Here is a 25,213-nt window from a genome sequence, read left to right on the forward strand (position 1 = left end):
CGTTCCTGATACCCTCATTATTTCTATTTCCCTATAGTATGTCAGTTATTCAACTTACAACAGTGAGTTCACAAGCCTGACAGGTTGTCACAGCAATTACTCAAGAGGAGTGTGTGTGTGTGTGTGTGTGTGTGTGTGTGTGTTTGTGTGTGTGTTTGTGTGTGTGTGTGTGTGTGTGTGTGTGTGTGTGTGTGTGTGTGTGTGTGTGTGTGTGTGTGTGTGTGTGTGTGTGTGTGTGTGTGTGTGTGTGTGTGTGTGTGTGTGTGCGCGCGCGTAGGTAGGTATCTGTCATTTTGCCGAGGGCACAATTCTGGCTTGCAATGACTCCATGGCACATCAGGCCTTTCATCAGCACCTTCAATATACACACTGGCAGGGTGCAAGACATACAGCACCCACCACTGTCCATGAAAAGCCACGGGAGTGCGATAACTTAATGACCAGTTCCACACAAGCATTCCCTGGGAACCTTAATCCCCCGCTCCCCTGAGCTCTATATCTCCAGCTGCAGTCACATCCAGCCTAGCTCAGGACAGAACGCCAGTGCCCTCAGGGGGAGATGGTAGTGGCAAATGCTCATGCAAGAGGGTGAGCAGGGTGGCAGGCCAGGGGATGCTCGAGCTGGGATTCAAGGGGCTAAATCTAAATCTCACCCAAGGTGCAGATTAGGGCAAACAGAAGGAGGTTGAACCAGAGAGAATCATGTTGGGAGGGTAGGGATTAGAGATAGAGTTGTAAACTCCCGCAGGGTTTTCGAGGGAGGATTAGTCTACTGTGGACCTGTCAGGTGTCCAACAATACAGCTCAGCTGGAGGAGGAAAATAAACTCAAAACAACTGCAGGTCTTTTTTTGTTGTTGTTCTTGTACATCCCCTATCTTGTTTAATTTTGACTTAGATTTTTTTTTTATTATTCCAGTTCTATACAGATCAATGACTGTCGCAGATCAATAGACCTCGCTGTTGACTTGCTTTAACGTTTTCCTCCCGTGTTCTCATATCCAGCTGACAGTACGTGCTCTCCAAACGAATTTCAATGCAAGACGACCTTGCACTGTATCTCCAAGCTGTGGGTGTGTGATGAGGACCCTGACTGTGCTGACGGCTCAGATGAAGCCAGCTGTGGTGAGTTCAACAAAGCTAAAAAATAAATACATACCATTTTTTTTGCTGGGAATGTACTGTCAACCCCCTTGTCCTGCCCCCAATTCTGGTTCCACTCTGTGGAAATCTCTAATCGTTTATATGCCTGAGATGATCGAGTAGGTCATAGTGGTGGCATTTAGCGTAAAGAAAATGAGAACATTATCAGATCAGGAGAGCATTATCAGCCACATACCATAGTTTAATGCAGCTTGAAAAACGGTTCTTAGAAATACTTTACAATCAGAGTGGAACCGTCGAGCAGCTATTGTTGTGGGGAAATGATGATCTTGCTTTCCCAGAACAAATAACAGCTGAGGCAGCTGAATATGTCCAGGATGGTCGAGTAAAGTCACAGTGGATTACAAAGCCGTTTTGAGGAGCAAATTTAATGTGATAACGTTATTCGGACATTTACTAAATGTTTTACCAATGACGCCCTCATTAATGCTGACTGCCTTTGATATGGTCATAAAAGCACCACTAAATCCCAGCACCAGTGATTCACTGGATGAGGTTAAATCCTCTTACTGACTCTTCCTCTACTAATAGACTCAATGGTACATTCTCTGTCTTCCCGGACATTGTTTTTTAATTTTCCCGTAATAAACAAAAGGTGATAATTTAAATTAGATGTGTTCTATTAGTTGAAAACATACAGTCAATTCCTATAACAATAAGGACAATGAGGCAATTTACGGTTTCCTTTTTTGTGAAGAATGTGAAACAAGGCTTTAGAAAGTCTGAGGAAAAAAAGGTCCTCAACAACACAATGCATATTCACATCACGTGAATCGTTATATGACTCATTAAAATTAGTTTGGCTGTGGCCTGGGGTGGTCTAGTGGTCTAGCACCATGTCCTGCTGTGCACACATATGCCCGTGTCGGCATGGGTTCGATTCCTGCTGACATACCCTCTCCTCCTTACCTTCCTGTCTACCTTCACTTTCTCTATCCATTAAAATGAAAAATATAAGACTGCCACACACAAAAAAACTACTTTAAAAAGAAAAAAAAAGATTTTGGTTGTACCTGCAGTCATTACCAGTCTCCAGGCAAGGGAAGAACTCAGTCTTTTTCTGCAGTATGCTCCGTTCAAATGAGAATTTTGTGCATGTCACACTAAGTCGTTGAAACAGTGCCCAAATTGTGGTTATCAATTAATAGCGCAATTATGTACTTATCCCTCCTCCTGATAGGTGGATTAAAAGTGACAGTAGTGAGATAAGAGGACATTTAATTGTTTTGTTGTTTCCAGTGTTAGGATTCCATGTAGAGATGGGATAACCAGGATGTGTTTGTGAGAAAAGCTATACTTTCCAAATGCTTCCTTCCGGATTTTGGGCTGGATCGAATGCCTGGATACTTATCTGCCACAATGTTGGAATATCTCTTACTAGATAAGATGTCTAATATGAGACAAAACAACAACAACAACAACAACAACAACAACAACAACAACAAAAAGGAGATATGACTGCAAGACAATAGTCTGAATAGCTTTTCAGACACTTTGTTTTGTCTTTGTTTGTTGTGTTTGCGACTAGATGAGAAGACCTGTGGTCCTCATGAGTTCCGCTGCAAGAACAACAACTGTATCCCAGACCACTGGAGATGTGACGGCCAGGGCGACTGTGGAGACAACTCAGATGAGGAGAACTGCAGTGAGTTAAAGTGTGCCGTGAAGCTCCATATGCAGATTATTGTGACGTGAAGCTCCATATGCAGATTATTGTGACGTGAAGCTCCATATGCAGATTATTGTGACGTGAAGTTCCCTATGCAGATCATTGTGATGTGAAGCTCCCCATTAGATTAGATCAGATTAGATTCAACTTTATTGTCATTGCACAAAGTACAAGTACTGGGACAACGAAACGCAGTTTGGCATCTAACCAGATTGCACAGTGCAAATAGTGTCATAGTGCAAAAGACATGATATGTAGACAGTGCATGGTATTATAGGATGAGGTATTACAGTGAGTATAAATATATTAGAAAATAACATTAGATGAGTATCGATATGTACAGTTATTATGTACAGTATGGTATGTACATTGTGAAGCTCCCTATGCAGATCAGATTCTAGCATTGTGACTGCCAATGGCCCCTGGTCTTAGCATAGACCTAGCATTTCGTATGATGATGATGACTGATATATAGATGATTCACTTACTTTAGACAAAAAGTAAGTAGCTTTGGATAAAAGCTTCTGCTAAATAAAATGTCATTGGGATGTGAAGCTCCCTGTGCAGATGATTGTAATGTGAAACTACCTATGCAGATCATTACACATTCTAACCTGAGGGGTGGGGGATGGGTGACTGGCTCACAACTCTCAAAGTCACACTGTAGTCGCTTCATCCCCCAACTATCTCAGAGCTTGTCACCTGCAACTCCAAGGACTTTGTGTGTGCCAACGGAGAGTGCGTCTCAGCTCGCTTTCGTTGTGATGGCGACCAGGACTGTGCTGATAACTCAGATGAGGTAGGTTATAATAACCGAATCACTGCGGGTGCTCATTGCTCGCTGTGACCCCCTCTGACACTTTTAGTAAGTAAGTAAGTAAGTAAGTAAAGCTTTATTTATATAGCGCCTTTCGTACATACAAACATACAGTCGTATCTGTAGCATCAATACGTCAACTCTGACCTCTGTCTTTTTTCGTCCGGATGTAACATGATGTTGTTCTGCTATACAATGTGAATGGTGGGTGACAGTGTCTTAACTAAGTAGCTCAGCTTTAGATGAGGCCATTGGATAAGAGTTTCATCTTTATCCCTTATCCCCACAGAAAGGCTGTGAGACACACTCCTGCTCAGAGGACCACTTCCGGTGTTTAAATAACCTCTGCATCTCACGCAAGTGGCTCTGTGACGGCCAGGAGGACTGTAAGATGGGGGAGGATGAGAGAAACTGCCAAAGCACTGGTATGAGCTATGAGCTAACCTCCAAACAGATGGAGATATAAGCTAAAACATTGAACACTTAAAACACAAATTGGCAATTATGTTGCATGCCAAAGCAAATACACTATATCTTGCTTGCTTAAGCATCCTGACGTTGCTTTGGCAAATGGAAAGAAATAGCCATTGGTTGTTTTGGAGCAAAAAAATGATTGATTACTGAGTTGTTATAGTTCTCTGTGGTTTATTTTATGAAATTGAGTTCTGTAGAGAAATGGAGAGGCAAAATAGCTTTAAAAAACGCCCTTTCTAACCCCCCAGCAGATGCTTGTGTTTCAGCAACATGCCATTTTCTTCCGTCTGCTAACAAGCAATGTGAAATTCAAATGAGTCATCTCATGGATGTCTTTTCACACACAGTGTCTCCTCTTGAATATCTGAGCACTTACTGTGAAGAGAGAGTACCTGCAAATACCTGAGAGAGCCTTGGCTGCACTGTGAATTCGTTAAATATTATTGAAATGCATTTAAAAGCTTTTTCCCATCCTTAGCGAGACCAGAGATCAAAAGTGCTCCGAACGGAACTTCCACTTCCACTCAGGAGAAGCTCGCTGAAGCAGTTCTTCTACTTCAGTCTACTAACTGTCTACTTCTTTTGAGTCAAATCTCTATCACTATGTGTCCTTTGACCTAGAGCATTTCAGGTGTATTTTCAGCCTTGGTAACACATGGCACACATTATTTATATTTGTTACAGTTTTTCCCTCCTGCTCTCTGAGTGAGTATGTCTGTGCCGGTGGAGGCTGTGTGTCGGCCAGTCTGAGGTGCGATGGCCGGAGTGACTGCTCAGATGGATCAGATGAGGTGAGGAGTGGTTCTCTTTGATGAAGCCTATTCCTTTCCATGTGTTCCCCTGATCCTCATTAGTTCTGCTTCGTGCTTATACAAGGATTACTTTTATGTCAATCAAAGGATAAATGATATATGTGTAGCTCAGGTTCATGCGCTTCAGATAATTAAACATTAAGCCTTCAGCTCTTTAAGCACAGGAACCCATGCACCTGTAGGAGAGCATCTCTTTTCTTTAATAGTTCTCCATATTTCAGGAAATCTCCCAATAAAAGGCTAATACTTTATATAATTATAATTTCGGATATATTATATCAGATGAGCAGATTTTCAGATTGTGTTTGGCAGTTGTAAAACATCCTCATGTCAATTACCTCACTCAGTACCTTTGGGTGTTTACATCCCATCATCCAAATAGAACCTCAGTCTAATTACAACTACACTCTTAATTCACAGTCAATAGAAAACGTCTGAGGCTTCTAAAGGCCTCCCCAAAGAGAGTGACTCGCATCGATCCTTCATGCATTATATAAAAAGCAATTTCACTTGCCTAACAGGAAGACTGTGTGAGGGAGTGCAGAGAGGGGGAGTTCCTTTGCCAGAACCGGGCCTACTGCATCCCCGGTCGCTGGCGCTGTGATGGCGTGGCAGACTGTGTGGACCTCAGTGACGAGGCCGGCTGTCTCCAGGGTGAGTCTGGAAACTTGTGAACCCTGGAACCTTGGGGTCTTGGAACCCTGGAACCTCGGGGTCTTGGAACCCTGGAACCTTGGGGCCTTGGAACCCTGGAACCTTGAGGTTTGATAAACAGGAGATATTCAGAGACGCTTTGCCTCTCTTTAGCCCCTGATTGTTTGAAGACCAGGATTAGGTAATGAAATACTTGTCCTAGGCTTGTCTTGTCATGTTGTGAGAATGGCTTTGATCTTTTATTGTGAGAATTACATTTCAGCGGTTTCCAGATCGCTGGTGTCTTGCACAACGGCCGTTGTTCAAACTGTTCAAATCGATTTGATGAGAAGGTTTCTTTTTTCAACTAAGACACTCACTCACTCACACATTTGGGTAGCTATCCCTTAACTGTTCCTTCTGAAACCTCCCCATCTCCTTGTTCAGTTTCTCAACTGGATATTAACAACAACAAAAAAGCCGCTGGCCCGAACAGAGATGACTTCTCTTGCAACCAGGGCCGGCCCTAGAACTTTTGTGACACACACACACACACACGTTTTGTCAGGGAGTTTGAGTTTTTGATTGACAGGTGTTTTCGATGGACGGATGTTTAATCGACGGGGGGGGGGGGGGGGGTAGGTGAATATACACACATTCAATAAAGACACACACTAAATAAATAAAATAACATATACCGTGGCTATAGAAAGTCAACACACCCCTTCACCTTTTCCAAATGTTGTTGTGTTATAGACTCAATTTAAAATTGATTAAATAAATAAAAATAGGCATCAATCCACACACAATAACCCGTAATGACAAAGTGAAAACAGGTTTTTTAAAACGTCTGCAAATGTATTAAAATTGAAACACAGAAATACCTCATGTGCATAAGTCTTCTCACCCTGCTATGACTAAAATTAGCTAAAAAGCAAAAATGTCATCAACAAATCACTCAGTAAGTTGAATTGCGTTCATCTTAATGCAAGCATAATAGTTAATGCAATTTTGGAATCAATATCTTTGTTTTATAGGGTCTCTGATTTGCATAGGAATCAATTACACACTATGTAGATTAGGATGTCACTACCAACTCTTCACACGAGAGATGCAGAAATTGGGTGCATTTTGGCCACTTGGTTAGAGACCAATTTTGTAGAGTGACTGAGATGATGTTGTCCCATTGACTGCACTTTCTTCCTTTACACCATTCAACTTTGTCGATTTTTGTGAGTCTCCCCAGGCCTCAGGGACACATTCTTGAGCAGTATTGATTCCAAAATGACATTAACTATTATCCTTGCATTAAGATGGACTCGGTTAAACTTACTGAGTGATTTGTTGATGACATTTTTGCTTTTAAGAGTGTCAGAGCAAAGGGTGTGAAGACGTATGCACATTAGGTATACTGTATATATGAGGTATAGGAGGTCAATGACATGCTGCAGCAGGAGTTAATGCTGGTTTCTGAATGGGTCATTGAGAACAAGTTAAAGTTGAATGTTGCTAAAAAAACTAAATGTATGGTACTGGGCTCCAAACATGCTCTTAGGTCAGACCATGTGTTGCGCCTCGCCTTGCAAGGTGCTGATATAGAGCAGGTTGAAGAAGCCAAGTTGTTGGGTGTCACTATTGATAGAACATTATCGTGGTCAACTCATATCAATAATGTAGTGAGGAAAATGTGTAGAGGAATCTCTCTAGTCTTATCGCATCTTGACTACTGCCCGACTCTCTGGTCTAGTGCATCAAAACCTCAATTAGCTAAACTCCAGATCACTCAAAACAGAGCTGCATGCCTCACACTTCGATGCTTAATCAGAAGTAATGTGAATGTAATGCATACAAGGCTGTCATGGAGGATGGTAGATGAAAGACTGGCATGTAGCATTATTATGTACTTAAAGAACATCTGTACCTTATATAAAACCCTTAAGGCCAATGCACACGGCGTGCGATTTTGTCGCACGACAACATTCGATTCTCAATTCTTTGAATTATTTCAATTGGTGTGAATGGAGAATCGAATGTTGTCGTGCGATAATATCACATCGCACACTGTGTGCATTGTCTCATTCAAAACAATGGAATCGAATTCGGCGGTGCAACTAAATCGGGGCCGTGTGCATTGGCCTTTAGTCTGTTTTCACAGTTACTACCCACCATTGATAGACATACCTATGATACCAGACAGGCCTCAAGCTGCCGTTTCACCCTACCAAGGCCTAGAACAAATGCACTACGGAAAACATGTTTATATAGAGCTGTGGTATACTGGAATAGACTGCCCCAATATCTGACCCTTATTGGAAATAAATCCTGCTTCAAAAAGAATTTTATTTCTTATTCTTATTAATATTTTATTTTAATTCTGTTATCTTATATTTTATTTATTTTAGTTTTTTAGTTTTAATAAGTGAATGCTGTTCTCTTATTATTCCTATGTTGATTGATTTTGTTATGTTTGGATTGTCTGTCTTTCATGTGGACCAAGGAAGAATAGTTTTCACTATGGTGATGACTAATGGCGATCCTTTTAAATAAACAAATAAACAAAAAGGTAAATAGGTAATATCTGTGTTTCAATTGTAATACATTTGCTAAAAACTTGTTTTCACTCATTATGGGGTATTGTGTGTGGATTGATAAAACATGTAGTCTATAACACAACAAAATGTGGAAAAAGTTTTTCTATAGCCACTGTACATTAAGTTAAATAACAATAAAAGTCATTTTCAACTATAAAAGCAACAAACTTGCACACACAGGTCTATAACTAAAGACAATGACAAATGAATAATAACCAATGAAAGACAAAAGTATTTTGTCAAATAAATATCATAAGTGAACACTACAAATAAGTAAGTGAACACTACAACATTGTTAACTATGTTAACAACAAAACCATAGGCTACTGTAGAAACTATAGCTGTCCATTCTTTCACCACCATGCAACATCAGTCCCAAAAAAAAAAAAAAAAAAACGTTTTATATATATTTTTAAATAATAATTAAGTGTGGCCCCCTCTAGTGGCGACCGCTTATGCCATTTATGCGTTGGGCCGGCCCTGCTTGCGATGACTGATGGATAGATGATTCACTTACTTAGACAGATGTATTTGTTGTAAGTCACTTTGGATAAAGGCCTCTGCTAAATGTTTAGAATGTAAATGTAAATGCCGTCAACAGAGTTTCAAGATATCAATCAAAGTAGGATCATGAATTGACACTTACAGAACACACCCAACCCTTTAAGCCAAATTCATACCAAACTCTGCCATACATACAAACTGAAGGCGCTTCTTTACAAAATGATTTGTCCTCACTGCACATTGAAAATGATGGATGATAATCTGCGGTAATGTACGGTAATTACTTACCCTGCATTATCACTGTGCTGCAGTTTTGCATGGTCTTTTACAACTTGTGTCATATATTATCCACTTCAAGCACTCTTACTTGCTTTTCATCAATGCCCATTGAAATCTGCCTTGGGCAAGAGTGCTTACTGTTTTGGCTATAGAAAGGAGAGACTGAGGAGGGAGGAGAGTGGGCTGTAGCACAGTATTAATCAGTAAAAGTCACATCTGTTTCATGAGGAGTACTGCCAAAATGTCTCCTTTCCACTTTGAAATAAAGTAAGAGAGCCTGTCTCCCAGCTGGCAGTGTGTTGTTGCTCTGTGTTGATTAGTAGATACAAGACACACATCAGGCAATAAGGTAGGCTGTTTTATTAGCAGAATGGTTCTTTAATCACCTTCTGTGCTGTGTGTGCTGCTGTGGCTCAGTTGGTAGAGCATGCCGCCGCTAACAACGGTTGGTTGGGCGGTTTGATTCCCGCTGGAACCTTATACTATACTATAATGTATTCACTGTAGGTTGCTTTGGATAAAAGCCTCGGATAAATGGCATATACGGTATATTATTATGTCATATTATATCAGGAGGATATGCTAATGATGCTAATGGTATAACTGTCGTAAAGCTGTTGAAAGTGATACCTTTCAAGGCCTCCGGGGCTGTCGCACTCCATCTATAGAGGTCTGAGGAACCTGTGAGCTGTTGTCCAATTAATGTCCTTCAAGTGAGCATAATATAATAATAATACATGCCATTTAGCTGACGCTTGTATCCAAAGCGACTTACATTGCAGTGAGTGCATACATTTTCCAGTATACTGTATATGGTCCCAGCAGGAATCCAACTCACACCGTATGTGTTGTTAGCACCATGCTCTACCAAGTGAATCACAGAGGGGAGCGTAAAAGCATCACTCAACTAGAATGATGTCATAGATTAATTGATTTGTATATAGTTGTATTCATTTGGGGGTAAAAAGCGACGTCTTAAACGTTTAGTGTTTCCTATTCTCTCTCGTGCAGGGGCGCACTCTTGCCATCCAGATGAGTTCATTTGTAACAACACACTATGTAAGCTGCATGTCTGGGTGTGTGACGGGGAAGACGACTGTGGAGACAACTCAGATGAGGACCCTGACATGTGTGGTATGAGAATATGAGAATATGAGAGTATTCTTCCTATTAGTTTCAGTCATTAGATGTCAATATGTGGAATAAAACTATTTGGATTTGTTATTATTTTAACAACCGCTTTCAATCCCTGTATAAAATCAATGTAAATTCCAATGATTATGGAATGTGCAGCTATTTTTGAAACATTTTCCTATACTTTGTATTTCAAACTACAGCCAAATTGCCCTGTCCACCAATAAGACCCCACCGATGTACAAACGACAGGGCCTGTCTGCGCTCGGAGCAGGTGTGCAACAAGATGGATGACTGTGGAGACAACTCTGACGAGGAGGACTGTGGTGAGCCCTTTGCCCTGCGAACATCATGTCTGCCAACATCCCACTCAGATGATCACAAAGACCATGTAATCACACAGAGGGGTGAATTAGGTCCTACTATCCCCCACAAACATCCCAAAACAACTACAGACAACCACAAACAGGTGCCCAAAAGCACCTCAAACAACCATGAACAACTACTGACAACCACAAACAGGTACCCAAAAGTACCCCAAACAACTCCAAACAATCACAGACAATCACCAACAACCACAAACAACCACAAACATGTACCCAAACGTACCCCAAACAACTCCAAACAACCACAAACAGACACCCAAACAGCCCCAAACAACCACTGACAACCACAAACAGGTACTCAAAAATACCACAAACAATTGAAACTTTTTAGGCCTGAGATTAATACACACAGAGGGCATTTTGGATAATATGAGAAATAATTTAGGCAATATACACAATAGGAAGCAATATCCATTTGATTGGCTTAGGCTGGACTCTGGATGCTCATCTGAAGTTGACGCTTGTTGTTCAGTCTGATATGAGTGTAGACACAGAGATAGGTTCTGATCAATTCAGTAATTTACTGGAATTTACCGTTAACGCTTTTTTATTAGCAGTCTTAACACTGACACCTGTCTCCAAAAATGAAAAAAAAAGTCTCCAGTTTAGTTTTTACATTCTGCAGTATGTTTGGGGTTTCATAGCATTGTTAGAGTTTTAATTAGGAGTTCAAGCACAAAGTGCTGAAACTTTAATTGTTAGGGTTCTTATTCTTCTGCTGTTGGCCGTAGGCTATATCGGAAGAACAGACTGGTGAAAAATGTTCTAATTGGGCCATATCGAAGTCCACGTCAACTGCTCCTCCGAAAACCATAAATGGGACCCAGTAGCTGACAAATGGCACAGTAGGTGGCTGTAAGATATAGCTGTAAAGATTCAGCTCTTTTGCTCTGAGTCATGAAATTCAGTATACTGGTCCCTCTGCTCACAAAGAACGCATTTGTATGTAGGACCCATAATTACCGATATGATGGATTATCGGTCATCAAGGACATCACTCTGAAGACCCCTGGAGACCTTCACCGATTTCGGTAGCGATCCGTCAAGAAACTTCAAATTTCATATACCGGTAGTCCTTTTAAGACAGTACAGGTCACTTTGTTCAATTCACATGAAACTTGACAGGGGCATCAGGGAGATCACCCTGCACATCTGTACCAAGTTTGGTGTTACTCACATAAAACAATTGTTTCTTCAATGGAATTTGTTGAATATATCACCAAGTGGCAAGAAGAGGGAGGCAGATACCATGAGTTGCCTCATTCCTTGACCTCATCTTCTGCTCCCCAGACCTGGCCAGTAAACTGCTCAACTTTTTTGAAAGCCATGATATAGGCAGTGACCACTTCCCTGCCTGCCATTCCATCATCTACCGAAAATCGCTGCAAAGCAAAAATACAACTACGGTACAAGAAAACCAGCTGGGAAGAATACAGAAAAGGGTAAGAACTAAAACCAGAATGATAACAAAGACACAATAACAACTCCAGGATTTAGACCAGATGGCTGTGAACACTGGACATCACCTCACTCAAGCCCAGAGAAGAGTGCATCCCAACCATCCCCTCTAAAACCCCTCCCTCCCCTCGCACCTCCTTCACCTCATCAAAACTAAAAGGAAGAAGAAGAGAGAGTTTATTATGAACAGGACACCAGAACTCAAGAACAAGGTCAACCATTTTCAAAGACAAATTAAATGAAACATTAAGGGCCAATCCCAATTCACCCCTACAGCTTAGTTTCCCCCCCTATGGCTTCGTTTTGCGCGTTCACGTTTAGGGTAGGGGTGTCCCAATTCATATTTCATCTAGCCATGGCTTCATTTCGAGGGCTAGCTATGACTTCGTTTCGAGCGATTTCAGGACCAGACTAGCTTTGAAGCCGTACCCCGTGATTCCAGCATGCATTGCGAATCATCTACAGAAATGTTATGTAGCTCTATTCAATGCGGAAATGTCATTTTACTTTCTCTGTAATTACTTATTAATAAAGATTTGAAAAATTATGATAACCATCTTATTATCTTAGTTTAATGTCATTACAATGCATTATATACCTTTTCTTTATAACAAGCATAACCAAAAAAATTGCTTTTATGTCGGTGCTGTGTCTAACGCTACAGGCTGATTTATGGACAGTCGCGCATATGACATATTTCCATGTCTGATGTCTAATGTCTAATGTCTGATGTACTAATGTCATTTCAATGCATCATAGACCTTTTCTTTACAACAAGCATAACAAAAAAATTGCTGTTATGCCGAGGTGCCTATAGGTGTGCCTATGCTTAACATAGAAAGTTCCACAGTCCAGCGCGCTCGGGTTTAGCAGTAGAGGACTGGTAGCCTACCTGATCACTTCCATTAGACTACCAAAGCAGGACACCGGAGCACTCGTATCTGCGCGTTTGTCACAGGGTGACAGTCAACCTGTTCCTCTGCCCCGGCGTCAGTCCAATGGAATCGTCAAGCACAGCCTTCCCCATAGAAATACATCGGTGCGCAATTAACATTTCATGTGTATTTAGAAATAAATGGTGGTGTTTGACAGCGGATGATGGTAGACATATTTAATGTAAAGTTATCTATCTAAAGTTATCTATCCACAGGCTGATATGTGCATGATAGGCGCGGATTCCCCCCCCCCCCCCACCCCCTTGGTGGTATACTGTATGACGCTATCTGTATTGCGGCACTTATTATACCAAAACAACTCGCAATCTAATCCGAGCAGTTGTTATTATGTAATATTATCGATGGATGTGCCATTTTTGATGGAGGGCAGTGAGCAGGAGACTCATCAAGGACATGTAGTTAATTAATGCAGTGGACAGCGGCTGTTTCTCCAGCGTTCCTGTCACTTCGGATTTCGGAACGTCATAAAATTAAATCTGTAAGTCATGCATTTTTCCATGTTTCCCATTGATGGTATATGACGCCGTAAATTTAACTAAAGTTCAGCCGCGAAGTTGTTGCACTGTTGTCCTAAATCAGTGCAGACTGGCAGGGTAGGAGCACAGGTTTCATACAGGTTAGAGCGCCGTTATTCTGTCATGGTCTGATAATGAAGCATTGTTCTTTTTTATTTGATGACTTGTTTGATCGATTGATAGCGTAAAAGTGAAGTTGTGAATGAGTCAATGCTTTTCTACGATACTACTGATGACGTATCAGTCTCGAAGGGGTCTCGAAGGGTTGTCCCATTTCATAGGGGTAGATTTCAACCCCGACGGCTTGTGGCTCTGTTCGAAGGCCTTGGCTCGAAATCGAGTCACACTCGAAAACGAGCCATAGGGGTAGAAAAGGGAATCGGGATTGGGCCTATCTCTAACGCTTTTGCGTAGGGAAAAACAATGGTCCACCTTTTACAGCCGGTACAATGACACAAAGCCTCATACCTTCTGGCAAAAGATCTGGAGCACGAACAGAGAGCACAACAACTAACACCCTACTGTGGGCAGCTGATAGAAAATAACAAAGAGAAAAGCCATTTCATTCAAAAATCATCTGCAAAGTGTACACTCATGTCCCAATGACCCACAATTTGACCCAGAATGGAACATCCATTATTGAAAGAGAAATGGAACAACAAAAGTCTGACTCCCCTGCAGTTATCTCTCCCACCAGCCCCAACCTTCCCTCTCAACTCATACTTACCTCCTGCTCCCTCTCCCACCCAATACTTACCTCCCAAGCAGCACTTACCTCAGTGTCTACTGCAGACCAGTCTCTCACACAAACCAGTCAGCATTACAGAAATAAAGAGCCAGCTGATGAAAATGAGCACCTGGGGGAAGACAGTATTGACAGTATAATGACCAAAGAGGCACCTGATGAATGCCTCAGCATCCTGTCCACCCTCTTCACCACCTGTATAACCACTGGCCAAATTCGCACAGCCAGAGCAAAAATCCAGGAAAAGATCCACAACAACCTATTAGCTACAGATCAGTCAGCATCCTCAGCCACCTGAGAAAGCTCTTGGAGCGTCAGTCACCTCCAGACTGAGCAGCCATGCAGAGGAGATGGGTTGTTGGGCTACTTTGTCACTCTGAATCTCCCCAATGCCTGCTGCCTGACCTTGTTCTTATGAAACGCAGTCTTTGAGATGTTATGGATGAAAGCAACCAGACGCTCCCTGTATCCCTCTGAGATGAGAGATGAGATGAGATGAGATAACGTTTATTGCCATTTATGCATACACATTAAGCATACACATATAGGAATTTGATTTGGCGTTACAGTAAGAGCATTTCTAAATGCAATGCAAACAAAACAACACAGGACAGACAGCAGTGCAGACAGAACACAACAAACTGTAAAACCATAGCTGCCATGTGCGGCGCTATACAGTATATGTCCACAGAATACTGTAGAGAAGGGAGGGGGGGGGGTGGTGGCGGGGTGGCATGAAGGCAAGCATTGAACTCTTCTTTTCCTCATTCAAAACGTTTCTTTTCAAGTCTTTTGGCATGGTCAATAGTATAGTAATAATTTATTCCAATTACTTGAAGGTACCATCCATCTGGTCCTATTGCAAGAGGATAGTGATGACCACAGGAGTGGTTTTTATACTTTTCCTTGTTAAATAAGATTCGATTCAGGTGATCAGGTGATTTTTTCAGGTGATTTTTCCAGAGCTTTTTATAGATAGATAGATAGATAGATAGATAGATAGATAACAGACAGACAGACAGACAGACAGACAGACGGATAGATAACATGTTCTTTACTGCTCAATTAAGTTTTTGTCTTTGTCGAAACATTACCGATTAGTCATGAGGATAATAAACTGAACTGAAAATAACTCTGAAATTCAGAGTTATGAGAAAATAAAAATCTACTGCACGTCACATTTCAAGGCATCACTTACCTAAAGGGATATGTTAAAGTTAGAACGCCCCCCACCCCCCTCCCCCACCAAAACACTGGAGTATAGGTCATCAAAACAAGGTTACAACCATATCCATCATCCTTGCTTTGGCTCTGCTGTAAATACTTCCACCGCTTTGGAAATAGCCGTCTGGTTCCTTGTGTTCTAACCTGCCTGTGGCCCTGTCCTGGATTAGGTGACGTAGCGAGGCCACCCAGACCCTGTGGGAAGGCTGAGTTTGCCTGCAGTAACCATCGCTGCATCCCAATGGAGCTACAGTGTGACCTCTTTGATGACTGTGGAGATGGTGGCTCGGATGAGCAGGACTGTAAAGGTGGTAAGTGGGCCTCCAAGGTGCTCTCTCTGTGTGTGTGTGTGTGTGTGTGTGTGTGTGTGTGTGTGTGTGTGTGTGTGTGTGTGTGTGTGTGTGTGTGTGTGTGTGTGTGTGTGTGCGTGCGTGCGTGCGTGCGTGCGTGCGTGCGTGCGTGCGTGCGTGCGTGCGTGCGTGCGTGCGTGCGTGCGTGCGCGCGTGCGCGCGCGCGCGCGCGTGTGTGTGTGTGTGTGTGTGTGTGTGTCTATCTCTCCCTCTCTCTCTCTCATCATGTCTGTGTGCTCAGGGAAGATGCTCTCATCATTTACTATACCAGCTCTGCAAAAGAATATGGATGGGGTATCTTCCTATCATATATGCTACGTTTATATATCTATTGCGGTCTCCCATAATATGTGAATATTATTCATAGTCTCCAAGGAAGAAGGATGCGGGGAGAGGGTGAATCTATGTGGAGATGACGCAGTCTGCAATCTTACGAGAGTGGATCCACTTTGTCAATGCAAGCCAGGCTTTCTGAGGAACCTGAAGAACAGACAGTGCGAAGGTACTGGGTGGGCCTGAGTGGTGTGCTGCCTTCCATTTTCCTTTAAAGAAATGTTTCTTGTCCGTTCAAATATGTGTATATCTTTCAAGGGAAAAGTTTCCATTGAGGTGGAGAGAATGAAGGCAGCACTATAATGGGTGTAAAGAAAGTGTTTGTCATGTGTGATGTTAGGGCCAAGTGTCACAGGGGCACTCTATGGGCATTGATACAGCATTCTTTATACTGTACATGCCATTTAGCTGACGCTTTATCCAAAGCGACTTACACTGCAGTAAGTGCATATCATTTTCAGTCTTATGGTCCCAGCGGGAATTGGAGTTGGTAGTGCAGAAAAACCACATTCCTAACAGTGATTGATTGATGATTGATTGGCAAGTAAAAAATGGTTTGTTTGTGCGTCTCCGCCTCATCTGTACCCTGCTCTCTTTCACTGCTGTCTGAATAAATCATAAATCATATGACACGCACGTAATCAAGTCAGAGCATGCCTTGGTGTCATGTTGGTCTTTATCGCAGCAGGAAAGGTATGATAACTGCTGACCACTAAACAAAGCAGATGAGTATCGGCTGCTGTTCCTGTTTCTCTTTGATGAATTTGCATACTGCATACTCCTAAAACGTTATCTCTCCATATGCAGGAAGAGAGAATGCAATCAAAATGTTGATAGAAATCTTCAGATTTGATTATTTGAAGCTCACGGAATAATTTTATTAATAGAAGAATAATATGTATTTGTTGACACTTGACAGGCAACGTACTGTGTGACACTAATGGTTGTTTTGTTCATTCTTCCGCAGAGATCAACGAGTGTCTGCAGTTTGGCATGTGCTCTCACTATTGCACGAATACGAAAGGATCATTCAAGTGCACATGTGATCATAATTTTAAAGAAATTGATGGAGAATGTATAACCAAAGGTATACTTTTATCACTTAAAAATACTTAGTTTATAAACTGATCAATAACTTTGCTACCATTTTGCTATTTTTGCTACCATTTTGCTATTTTTGTTTTAATTTTTGTGTCGTAGCATGTTGCATTGTATGTGACTAATATATTGCAATATGTTAAGCCAAATTGAATGTGCAATCTTTTTAATTGATGTTTGTTTTGTTTTTTGTATCTTCATGACTCAATGGGCAGGACCAGAGGATCAAGTGCTCTACGTCGCTAATGACACTGAAATCAGAGGTTTTGTGTATCCATTTAAGCAGAGCCATGGACTGAAAGTGCATGCTCGCATTGAAGACAGTGCCCGCATCATTGGGATGGATGCTATCTTTCACCAGCACAAGTTTGTGTGGGCTACACAGTTTAATCCAGGTGGAATCTTTTACAAAGACATCCTTGACAGAAGTCAGACTCATTCAAATAGCGGAATAATAGTGAGTAAAGAAATGTGTGGGCTGAGGTTGGAGGGTCACGAGTCTCACGACAAACACAGTCCTATTTTGAGAGGAACCAGTGAGAAGTATATTGCCTAATGAACATTAAGTACAGTTCCCTGCCTAAGTAATGGGAAAGTGAAGCATTTTTCCAACCAGAAGTTTGTATTACAAATCAAACAATCACTATGGGTTTAAAGTACCGATTATCCCCGTTGATTTTATGATGTTTGTGTGTATATTGGTTTCATCATTCAGAAATTGCAACAGTTTTTATGCATAGACCCCTTTTTCAGTGTACCCGACTGTGATGAGACAATTGGCTTGACAGGTGTTTCTGGTTCGTCAAATGTGTTCCATCACATAATTTGTGCAGTCATAAGAGAGCTCTCAATGTCTGGTATTGATTCTAGGCTTTTCGCTTGCCTTTGGAGTCTGCTATCGATGTCTGTCAACATGAGGACCAAAAAGATGTCAATGAAAGTCAGGGAAGTTAAAACAGTTATTTAAACAGTTTGTATAAATAAAATAGAAAATAAAAAGCACTGGTGAACTCGGCAATCACAAATTGGCCTACAAAGACTACAGTGGATGACCGAAGAATGCTCACCATAATTAAGAAAAGCCCCAAAACAACTGTCCCACAGATCAGGAACACTCTCCAGCAGATAGGCGTGAATGTGTATGTCAGAGGCTACCATCCACAGAATAATGTCACCAGCCCAACTACAGAGGCTTCACTGCAAGGTGCAAAATGAAGCTTTACATGAACCTTCAGGCTGTCAGTGGAAAAGGCAGGAGAAAAAGGGATGCCCAAGATGTACAGCATACCACCTCACCTGTGAAACATGGTGGAGGGGGTGTTATGGTTTGGGGATGTAGAGCTGCCACTTGAACTGGCTAAATTGCCTTAATTGAAGATGTAACTGATGGCAGCAGCAGAATGTATGAAAACTGTACAGAAACGTACAGTCTTGTCTGCTTGAGTGCAAGAAAGCTCCAAATTGGATGTCATTCATTGGATGTAAGATCATACAGTAAGACACAAAAACCTACTGCCATAGCAACCAGGGAGTTTTTTCAGGGCCAAAATGTGGAAAGATTAGCTAAATCAATATTCCGATTTAAATCCAACTGAACATGCATTTCATTTCCTGATGATAAGATTTTAGGCAGAAAGCCCTCAAAACAAATAACAGCTGAAGATGGCTGCAGGAAGCACAGGCCTGGCAGAGAATCACAAAGGAAGATACCCAGCGTGTGGTAGAATCAATGGGCCACAGACTTCAAGCAGTTATCGCATGCAAAGCAATGTCGACCAAATACTAAACATGAGTGCTTAATTTAGAAAGTATATGAATCTGTCCAATTACTTATGGTGTGAAAATAGGGTGACTTTGCAAAAACAATGTTGTCATTTCTAAAATGGTTAAACCAATAACATCAAATAAAAAGCTGAGGATATCTACTCAAACCTCATAGTGATTGTTTGATTTCAAATCCAAACCTTTGGAGTATGGAAGAATGGGGGGGGGGGGAAAGAAGAATGGGGAATTAACTGAAGTACTGTATCTTTCATCCTCCTGAAATTGCCTACAAGCCCTCCTTTCATAGATTAAATTATTTCTGATTATTCCACAGCTGCAGACGCAGATGTGATGTTATACTGAAGGTCTCTAAACTACTGTTCTGTCTCTGAGAATAGGAGGTGTAAGGCACAGGATATCTCTGATGTTAATTGCTTTGATTTGAGCATTGGGAAAGGCCTTGTAAGACTGCTGCTCTCTGTGTGACTTCAAAGAGGACTGTGGCACTTGAACTGAAATTATTTTGACTATGTGTGTGTGTGTGTGTGTGTGTGTGTGTGTGTGTGTGTGCGTGTGTGTGCGTGCGTGCGTGTGCGTGTGTGCGCGTGCGTACGCTTACATGTCTGTGTAAATAAAAAAATACAGTATATATAAATATATTTTTTTTGGTAAGGGGTGAGAAGGCATAGTCATGTCCGTAAATCTGTGAACCATTTCTTTTTGCCTTGCAGTGCCCTGACTTCAGAAGGCCAAGGGATATATCTGCAGACTGGGTAACAGGGAACATCTATTGGACCGATCACTCCAGGATGCACTGGTTCAGCTATTACAGTGCCCATTGGAGGAGGCTAAGATACTCTATTAATGTGGGCAAACTTGGGGGAACAAACTGCATCCGTCTGATAACAGACATTGCTGGGGAGCCTTGTTCTATAACTGTTAACCCAGCTCGAGGGTAAGCTAAAATATCCTGTGTGTACAATGACCATTTTGCTAGTTATGATTAATCTTTTAATTCAGTTATGATTAATCTTTTAATGCATAATGTGTCCTCTGCCTTGTTCTTCCCATGTCCCAGGATGATGTACTGGTCTGTGATAGGGGAGCACTCTCACATTGAGGAGGCAGCCATGGATGGCTCTATGCGTAGGATTTTACTTGGGAAGAACCTGAGAAGGCCTAGCGGTATGTGTTTATGTGATCAAAAAAACAGTACATCCATCCAGTGAGAATCCATCACTTACCAGAAAGCTGTTTACAGTACTTGTGTCTGACTTTAGGTTTGAAAGGACTTCTGTAGATCATAATATATTGTAGATCATTGAGCAGGTCTGTTGTTAGATGATAGGTTGCATTGTTCAGTTGCTAGGTTGATTCAAAAGTCACACCCGTCCCTAATTCCATGGATCAAATCGGATACTGATTTCATATGAATAACATTTGATATGGGGACTTCCAGAGTGACCTGGAGACTTTCATTTGTTGATGTTAGTGTAACAGTGTAATCATTGAATTAGATAAATACAGTGTCAATAAATAATGTCTCCTCCATTATCCACACATTGACTGCCCACTTCCGGCATTGTTAGCTACAACACTGGCCTGATACACAAATAGGAAGAGATGTAATAGGATGTTCATTGAACACAAGGTCTAAAAACGGTGTTTTGACTTACATATTATGTATAAATTATCGGTGCTGGAATCTGGTTGCGCACTGGCTATTCACATGTAATCGCGCATTGATCATGCAAATAACTGTTATTGTCTTTCTGTCTATGTGTGCAACCCATTACTGTCGACATTAGCCATTCATAACTGTAAGGTCCGATTTGATTCACCGTGATGAGAGTAAAAGCTATGGTGAGGTTCCTGGGAGCATTAGTTAATAAAAAAAGATATCTTCTCAGTCATGCACATACTAGTTCCTCATCTGAAAACAATGTATACATCTGATAAGATCCCTTTTTTGCCTTTGATATAGAGTACTAGATATATTTAGTACTGTATTACTGAACATGAGGAGAGGATGACTTGATGACCTGATTTTCCTTCTTCATAGGACTTGCAATAGATTCTTTCAACCAGCGTTTGTACTGGGCTGATACAGAGCTGTCTGTGATTGGAAGTGTGCGTTTTGATGGGTCTGACTCTGTGGTGGCGGTCAGCAGTGCACATGGTGAGCACTGACTAATACCCAAGACTTGCATACCCTCACATTTTTTACATTTTAAAAATCTAATTTTATCTAATTTATCACATTTTTATCTCATTCACTGTGAGTGCAGATAACTACTGGTAGGGTGGTGAAAGCTTCGAAAAGATGTTTGATATCTCAAATAAGAGCCACAATCTTTTTACTTGTGAAGCATTATTTGGATTGATTTATAAATCTATATATTATTGATTCTTGAAGAATATTACTTATAGATGACTCATGAGATTTAAACAACATATTGTCTTAACCATCATAACCCAAAATATAAGGCTGCTTTACTCAAATGTTTACATACAACAAAAAAGTAAACTATGTTTACAAGTCCCATATTGATGCCACAGATTATCAGTCCTTGCATCCTGAGTTCCATCTATGAATTTCTAATAACATATTTAATGTCAGAAATGATTAGGCCTATTATTATCATCATTGCCATTACTTATTTGCATCGCCCTCAAAGCCTATTGGAGCTCGTATTTAACATTTGGTGAGTAGTTCTAACAAATAAATGTGTTAATCTAAGAAGGACATAAGTGAAAAGAAAGGCACTCAATTAAAAATGTATATAAGCTTTTTTCTATCTGTAATGGCTGAATGCATGCCACATGTTCAGTCTGCTCCTCTGTTTCAGTAGTAGTATATGCAAGTGTGGGTTGTTTATCAAGTATAATACAATAAGGCTTCCATGCATTCCATCGCCAACTGTCTCAATCAACTGCTTGATTAAGATTTTGACATCTAGGGCGTTATGTTTTATAGCAATCTTCGAGGCAGTAAAATTAGCTTTTGTTTTGAGACAGTCAGCAATGGAGCAGAGGTGAAGGTCATCTTAAAAAACAAAACAACATATTAATTGTAACCGTTATTATTATTATTATTATTATTATTATTACTGTTAACTTAAAATCAATAAGGCACTTGAGTGTTAATTAGACTGCTATTTAGCTGCTATTTATCAAATGCCATGCATTTAAAATAATGGGGGGGAAAAAAACATTTTGTCAAGTCACCTGAAAAAAACATTGCTCTTCCATTTCTGCTCCTTCACATAGCAAGGTGAAAGGATGTGGAGAATGGTACAGTATGCTGAAAGTAAAAGCAATCTGGTAGACGTACGCAGCATTTACAGGCATTTATCTTTTTTTTATCTCAAGGTATTTTCCAACCTTTGAGGATTGATATCTTTGAGGACTACATCTATGGGATAGGAACAAGGAATGATGTGTTCCGGGTTCATAAGTATGGCAGACTGCAGATGGAGCAGCTCCAGTTGGGAATAGACAAGGCCTCCGTCATCCTGGTTCTTCATCGCTTCAAACAACAAGATGGTAACAGTTTGTGAGCTTGGAATTATAAGGTTCTATCTCCGTTTAGGGTAGTTCAGAGATATTGAGCGTCAACGTTTTTACATTCCATTATGTTTTGTGAGATACCTTTGTATTTTATGAATTACTAACTCAAAAATGTCAAAATTTTTAAAATAGCACCACACAGGCATTAATAAACACCTAATGGATCAGATTATGTAAAAAACTCAATTCTGACAAAAATTGAGATAGAACCTTATAATTCTAACGTCTCCAGTTGTCTTGTCTTCCCTTTTTCTTGTCTTTTAAATTAAAATGTTATGCAATCTCAAAGGGTGTTATACTGTATAATTCCCTGCATAAGTAATGGGACAGTGAACTTTTTCACAGAGAATGTTTTGTTGTTGTTTTTTTGTTTTGGCTCTACACAACTACTGTGAGGTTATGGCACTGCTTTGGTTCTCACGTTGACAGACTCTAACAGCAGACTCCAAAGACAAACACAAAGCCTAGAATCAATACTTGTCAGTTTTCTTTATACCTGCACAAATGATGTCACGGAACACACCTGTAAAGCCAATTGTCCCATAACTATTGGGATAAAAAGTGTTTTAATTGAGTGTATTCATTTCTGAATGGTGAAACCAATTATGTACACAAATACCATCAAATAAAAGCAAAGCTAAGAATCTATACTTTAACCTCATTGTAATTCCAAACTTTTGGAAGGAACAGGAGTGTAAACCAAAAGGAAGAAATTCTTCACTATCGCATTAAGTAGAACACCATGGACAATGCTGTATCTGGAGGGAATATTTTAGTCCGCACTCTCCATTCTGAGTGCATGTGTACTGTACAGCAGACTTGGTTCACTGAAATTTCTCATTGATTCTCCAAACAAAGGGTGTACTTTCGGATGTGGATTCTCTTTGCTTTGCAGGTTCAGGGCCAGAATACATCCTGGCCAGCTTGTCCCTGAGTGGGCTTCTTCCTTCTCCTTTGTCTTTGTTTGTATGTCTAAAGTATGGTCAGGGATTGAGCTCTAACTCTCCACATAATGTCACATCGACCTGCTGCAGGCTAGCAGGCTAATGTCACTAGCAAAAGGCTGGAATAGGTGCTGAAGTCTCAGCTGCCGGTCCTCTAGCTTAGTAATTGGTGGAGCACTGCTATCAAAACACTGACGCTACATTTTTGGGGTTGGCTGATAAGTTTGGAGATGTTGCCCCTCTTTCTCTTTCTCTCTGCAAATTGGCTCCAGGCCAGTTTCTCACACAGTATCTCTTCCCTCTCTCCCCCCTCTCTCTCTGTCTCTCTCTCCCCCCACCCCACCTCTCTCTCTCTCTCTCGCTCTCTCTCTCTCTCTCTCACTCTCTCTCTCTCTCTCCCTCTTTTGACTGCTGAACCCTTTTTATGTGTATTATTAATTGAAAGCTCAAGACCATAAAATGTTTAGTGGAGTGCTCATATGATTGGATGGGGCAACAACCTAAAAATAAATTGGCTAATTTCTCAGAGAGTAAAATTATATTTCTACAATAATGTTGCAGAAATATGTATCTTATGCAAACTACTACAGAGAGCAACTCTACAGAGAGAAATTCTGAACAATCTGTTGATTTCACATGGAATAACTCCTTTGCAAACTGTAATAGTCTATTAAATGTGTCAGGATGATTTGCGGAATGATACCAAATGGAATTTCAATTCTGTTATACCAAGTGACCATTCAAAAGCTGTGGGAGTGCTACAATAGCAACCCGAGTGAATCTAGAACACTGCATGACTGCACCCTAGCACAACCCTCTTATACTGCACTTTAAAAACACTTAATAAATAAATAAGTAATAAATAAGAAATATTCCTTATTCTAGCATTGTAACTGCCAATGGCCCCTGGTCCAAGCGTAGATATATATATTTTTCTTACGATGACTGATGGATAGATAATTCACTTGAAGTGAATCATCTATCCAAATGAAGACAAATGTATTTGTTGTAAGTCGCTTTGGATAAAGGTGTCTGCTAAATTGCAAACATTTAAATGTAAACTTTAAAAACACTTAAAAATCCCCCACAGTGTATGCCTTATACACGGGGGGAAAAGTATAAACGCACTTACTGTAATGCCAAAGCAAATTCCTATGTGTATGCATAATGGCAATAAACGTTATCTGAATCTGAATCTGAATTAATAAAGTCCCTTTGGCCCTGCCAGTGTCCAACCCATGTCCCAGGATGGGCTGTGACTTCCTGTGTCTCCTCAACCCTTCCGGTGCCAGCTGCTCCTGCCCTGAGGGGAAGACCCTGGTCAACAGAACCTGCAGTGACACCAACCCCTCAGGTAACGTGGACCTGTCAACCTTCTCAACTTTCATCTAACCATAGTCCAACTGTCATCTAACCCTAGTCCAACTGTCATCTAACCCTAGTCCAACTGTCACCTAACCCTAGTCCAACTGTCATCTAACCCTAGTCCAACTATCATCTAACCCTAGTCCAACTGTCATCTAACCCTAGTCCAACTGTCACCTAACCCTAGTCCAACTGTCATCTAACCCTAGTCCAACTGTCATCTAACCCTAGTCCAACTGTCATCTAACCCTAGTCCAACTGTCACCTAACCCTAGTCCAACTGTCATCTAACCCTAGTCCAACTGTCATCTAACCCTAGTCCAACTGTCATCTAACCCTAGTCCAACTGTCACCTAACCCTAGTCCAACTGTCATCTAACCCTAGTCCAACTGTCATCTAACCCTAGGCCAACTGTCACCTAACCCTAG

The 25,213-nt window shown here is 41.0% G+C and overlaps 1 protein-coding gene across 1 annotated transcript in view; it reads left to right on the forward strand.

Annotated features, from left to right (window-relative positions):
* LOC308154042 (low-density lipoprotein receptor-related protein 1B-like) overlaps nucleotides 1-25,213 on the forward strand; it is a gene marked incomplete at both ends in the record, with an annotated part of 157,449 nt that overhangs the window by 123,477 nt on the left and 8,759 nt on the right. Inside the window, 17 exons of the mRNA XM_080527222.1 lie at nucleotides 1,005-1,124; nucleotides 2,692-2,808; nucleotides 3,525-3,631; nucleotides 3,939-4,074; nucleotides 4,808-4,914; nucleotides 5,457-5,589; nucleotides 9,954-10,076; nucleotides 10,280-10,399; nucleotides 15,531-15,671; nucleotides 16,078-16,212; nucleotides 17,011-17,130; nucleotides 17,357-17,598; nucleotides 19,637-19,860; nucleotides 19,984-20,090; nucleotides 20,968-21,084; nucleotides 22,278-22,451; nucleotides 24,648-24,773. Coding sequence (XP_080383348.1) covers nucleotides 1,005-1,124; nucleotides 2,692-2,808; nucleotides 3,525-3,631; nucleotides 3,939-4,074; nucleotides 4,808-4,914; nucleotides 5,457-5,589; nucleotides 9,954-10,076; nucleotides 10,280-10,399; nucleotides 15,531-15,671; nucleotides 16,078-16,212; nucleotides 17,011-17,130; nucleotides 17,357-17,598; nucleotides 19,637-19,860; nucleotides 19,984-20,090; nucleotides 20,968-21,084; nucleotides 22,278-22,451; nucleotides 24,648-24,773 — 2,349 coding nt within the window. The remainder of the gene's footprint in view (nucleotides 1-1,004; nucleotides 1,125-2,691; nucleotides 2,809-3,524; nucleotides 3,632-3,938; nucleotides 4,075-4,807; nucleotides 4,915-5,456; nucleotides 5,590-9,953; nucleotides 10,077-10,279; nucleotides 10,400-15,530; nucleotides 15,672-16,077; nucleotides 16,213-17,010; nucleotides 17,131-17,356; nucleotides 17,599-19,636; nucleotides 19,861-19,983; nucleotides 20,091-20,967; nucleotides 21,085-22,277; nucleotides 22,452-24,647; nucleotides 24,774-25,213) is intronic.

This window comes from Nansenia antarctica (genome assembly GCF_963989245.1).
Source record: "Nansenia antarctica genome assembly, chromosome: 3".
NCBI classification, from domain to species: domain Eukaryota; kingdom Metazoa; phylum Chordata; class Actinopteri; order Argentiniformes; family Microstomatidae; genus Nansenia; species Nansenia antarctica.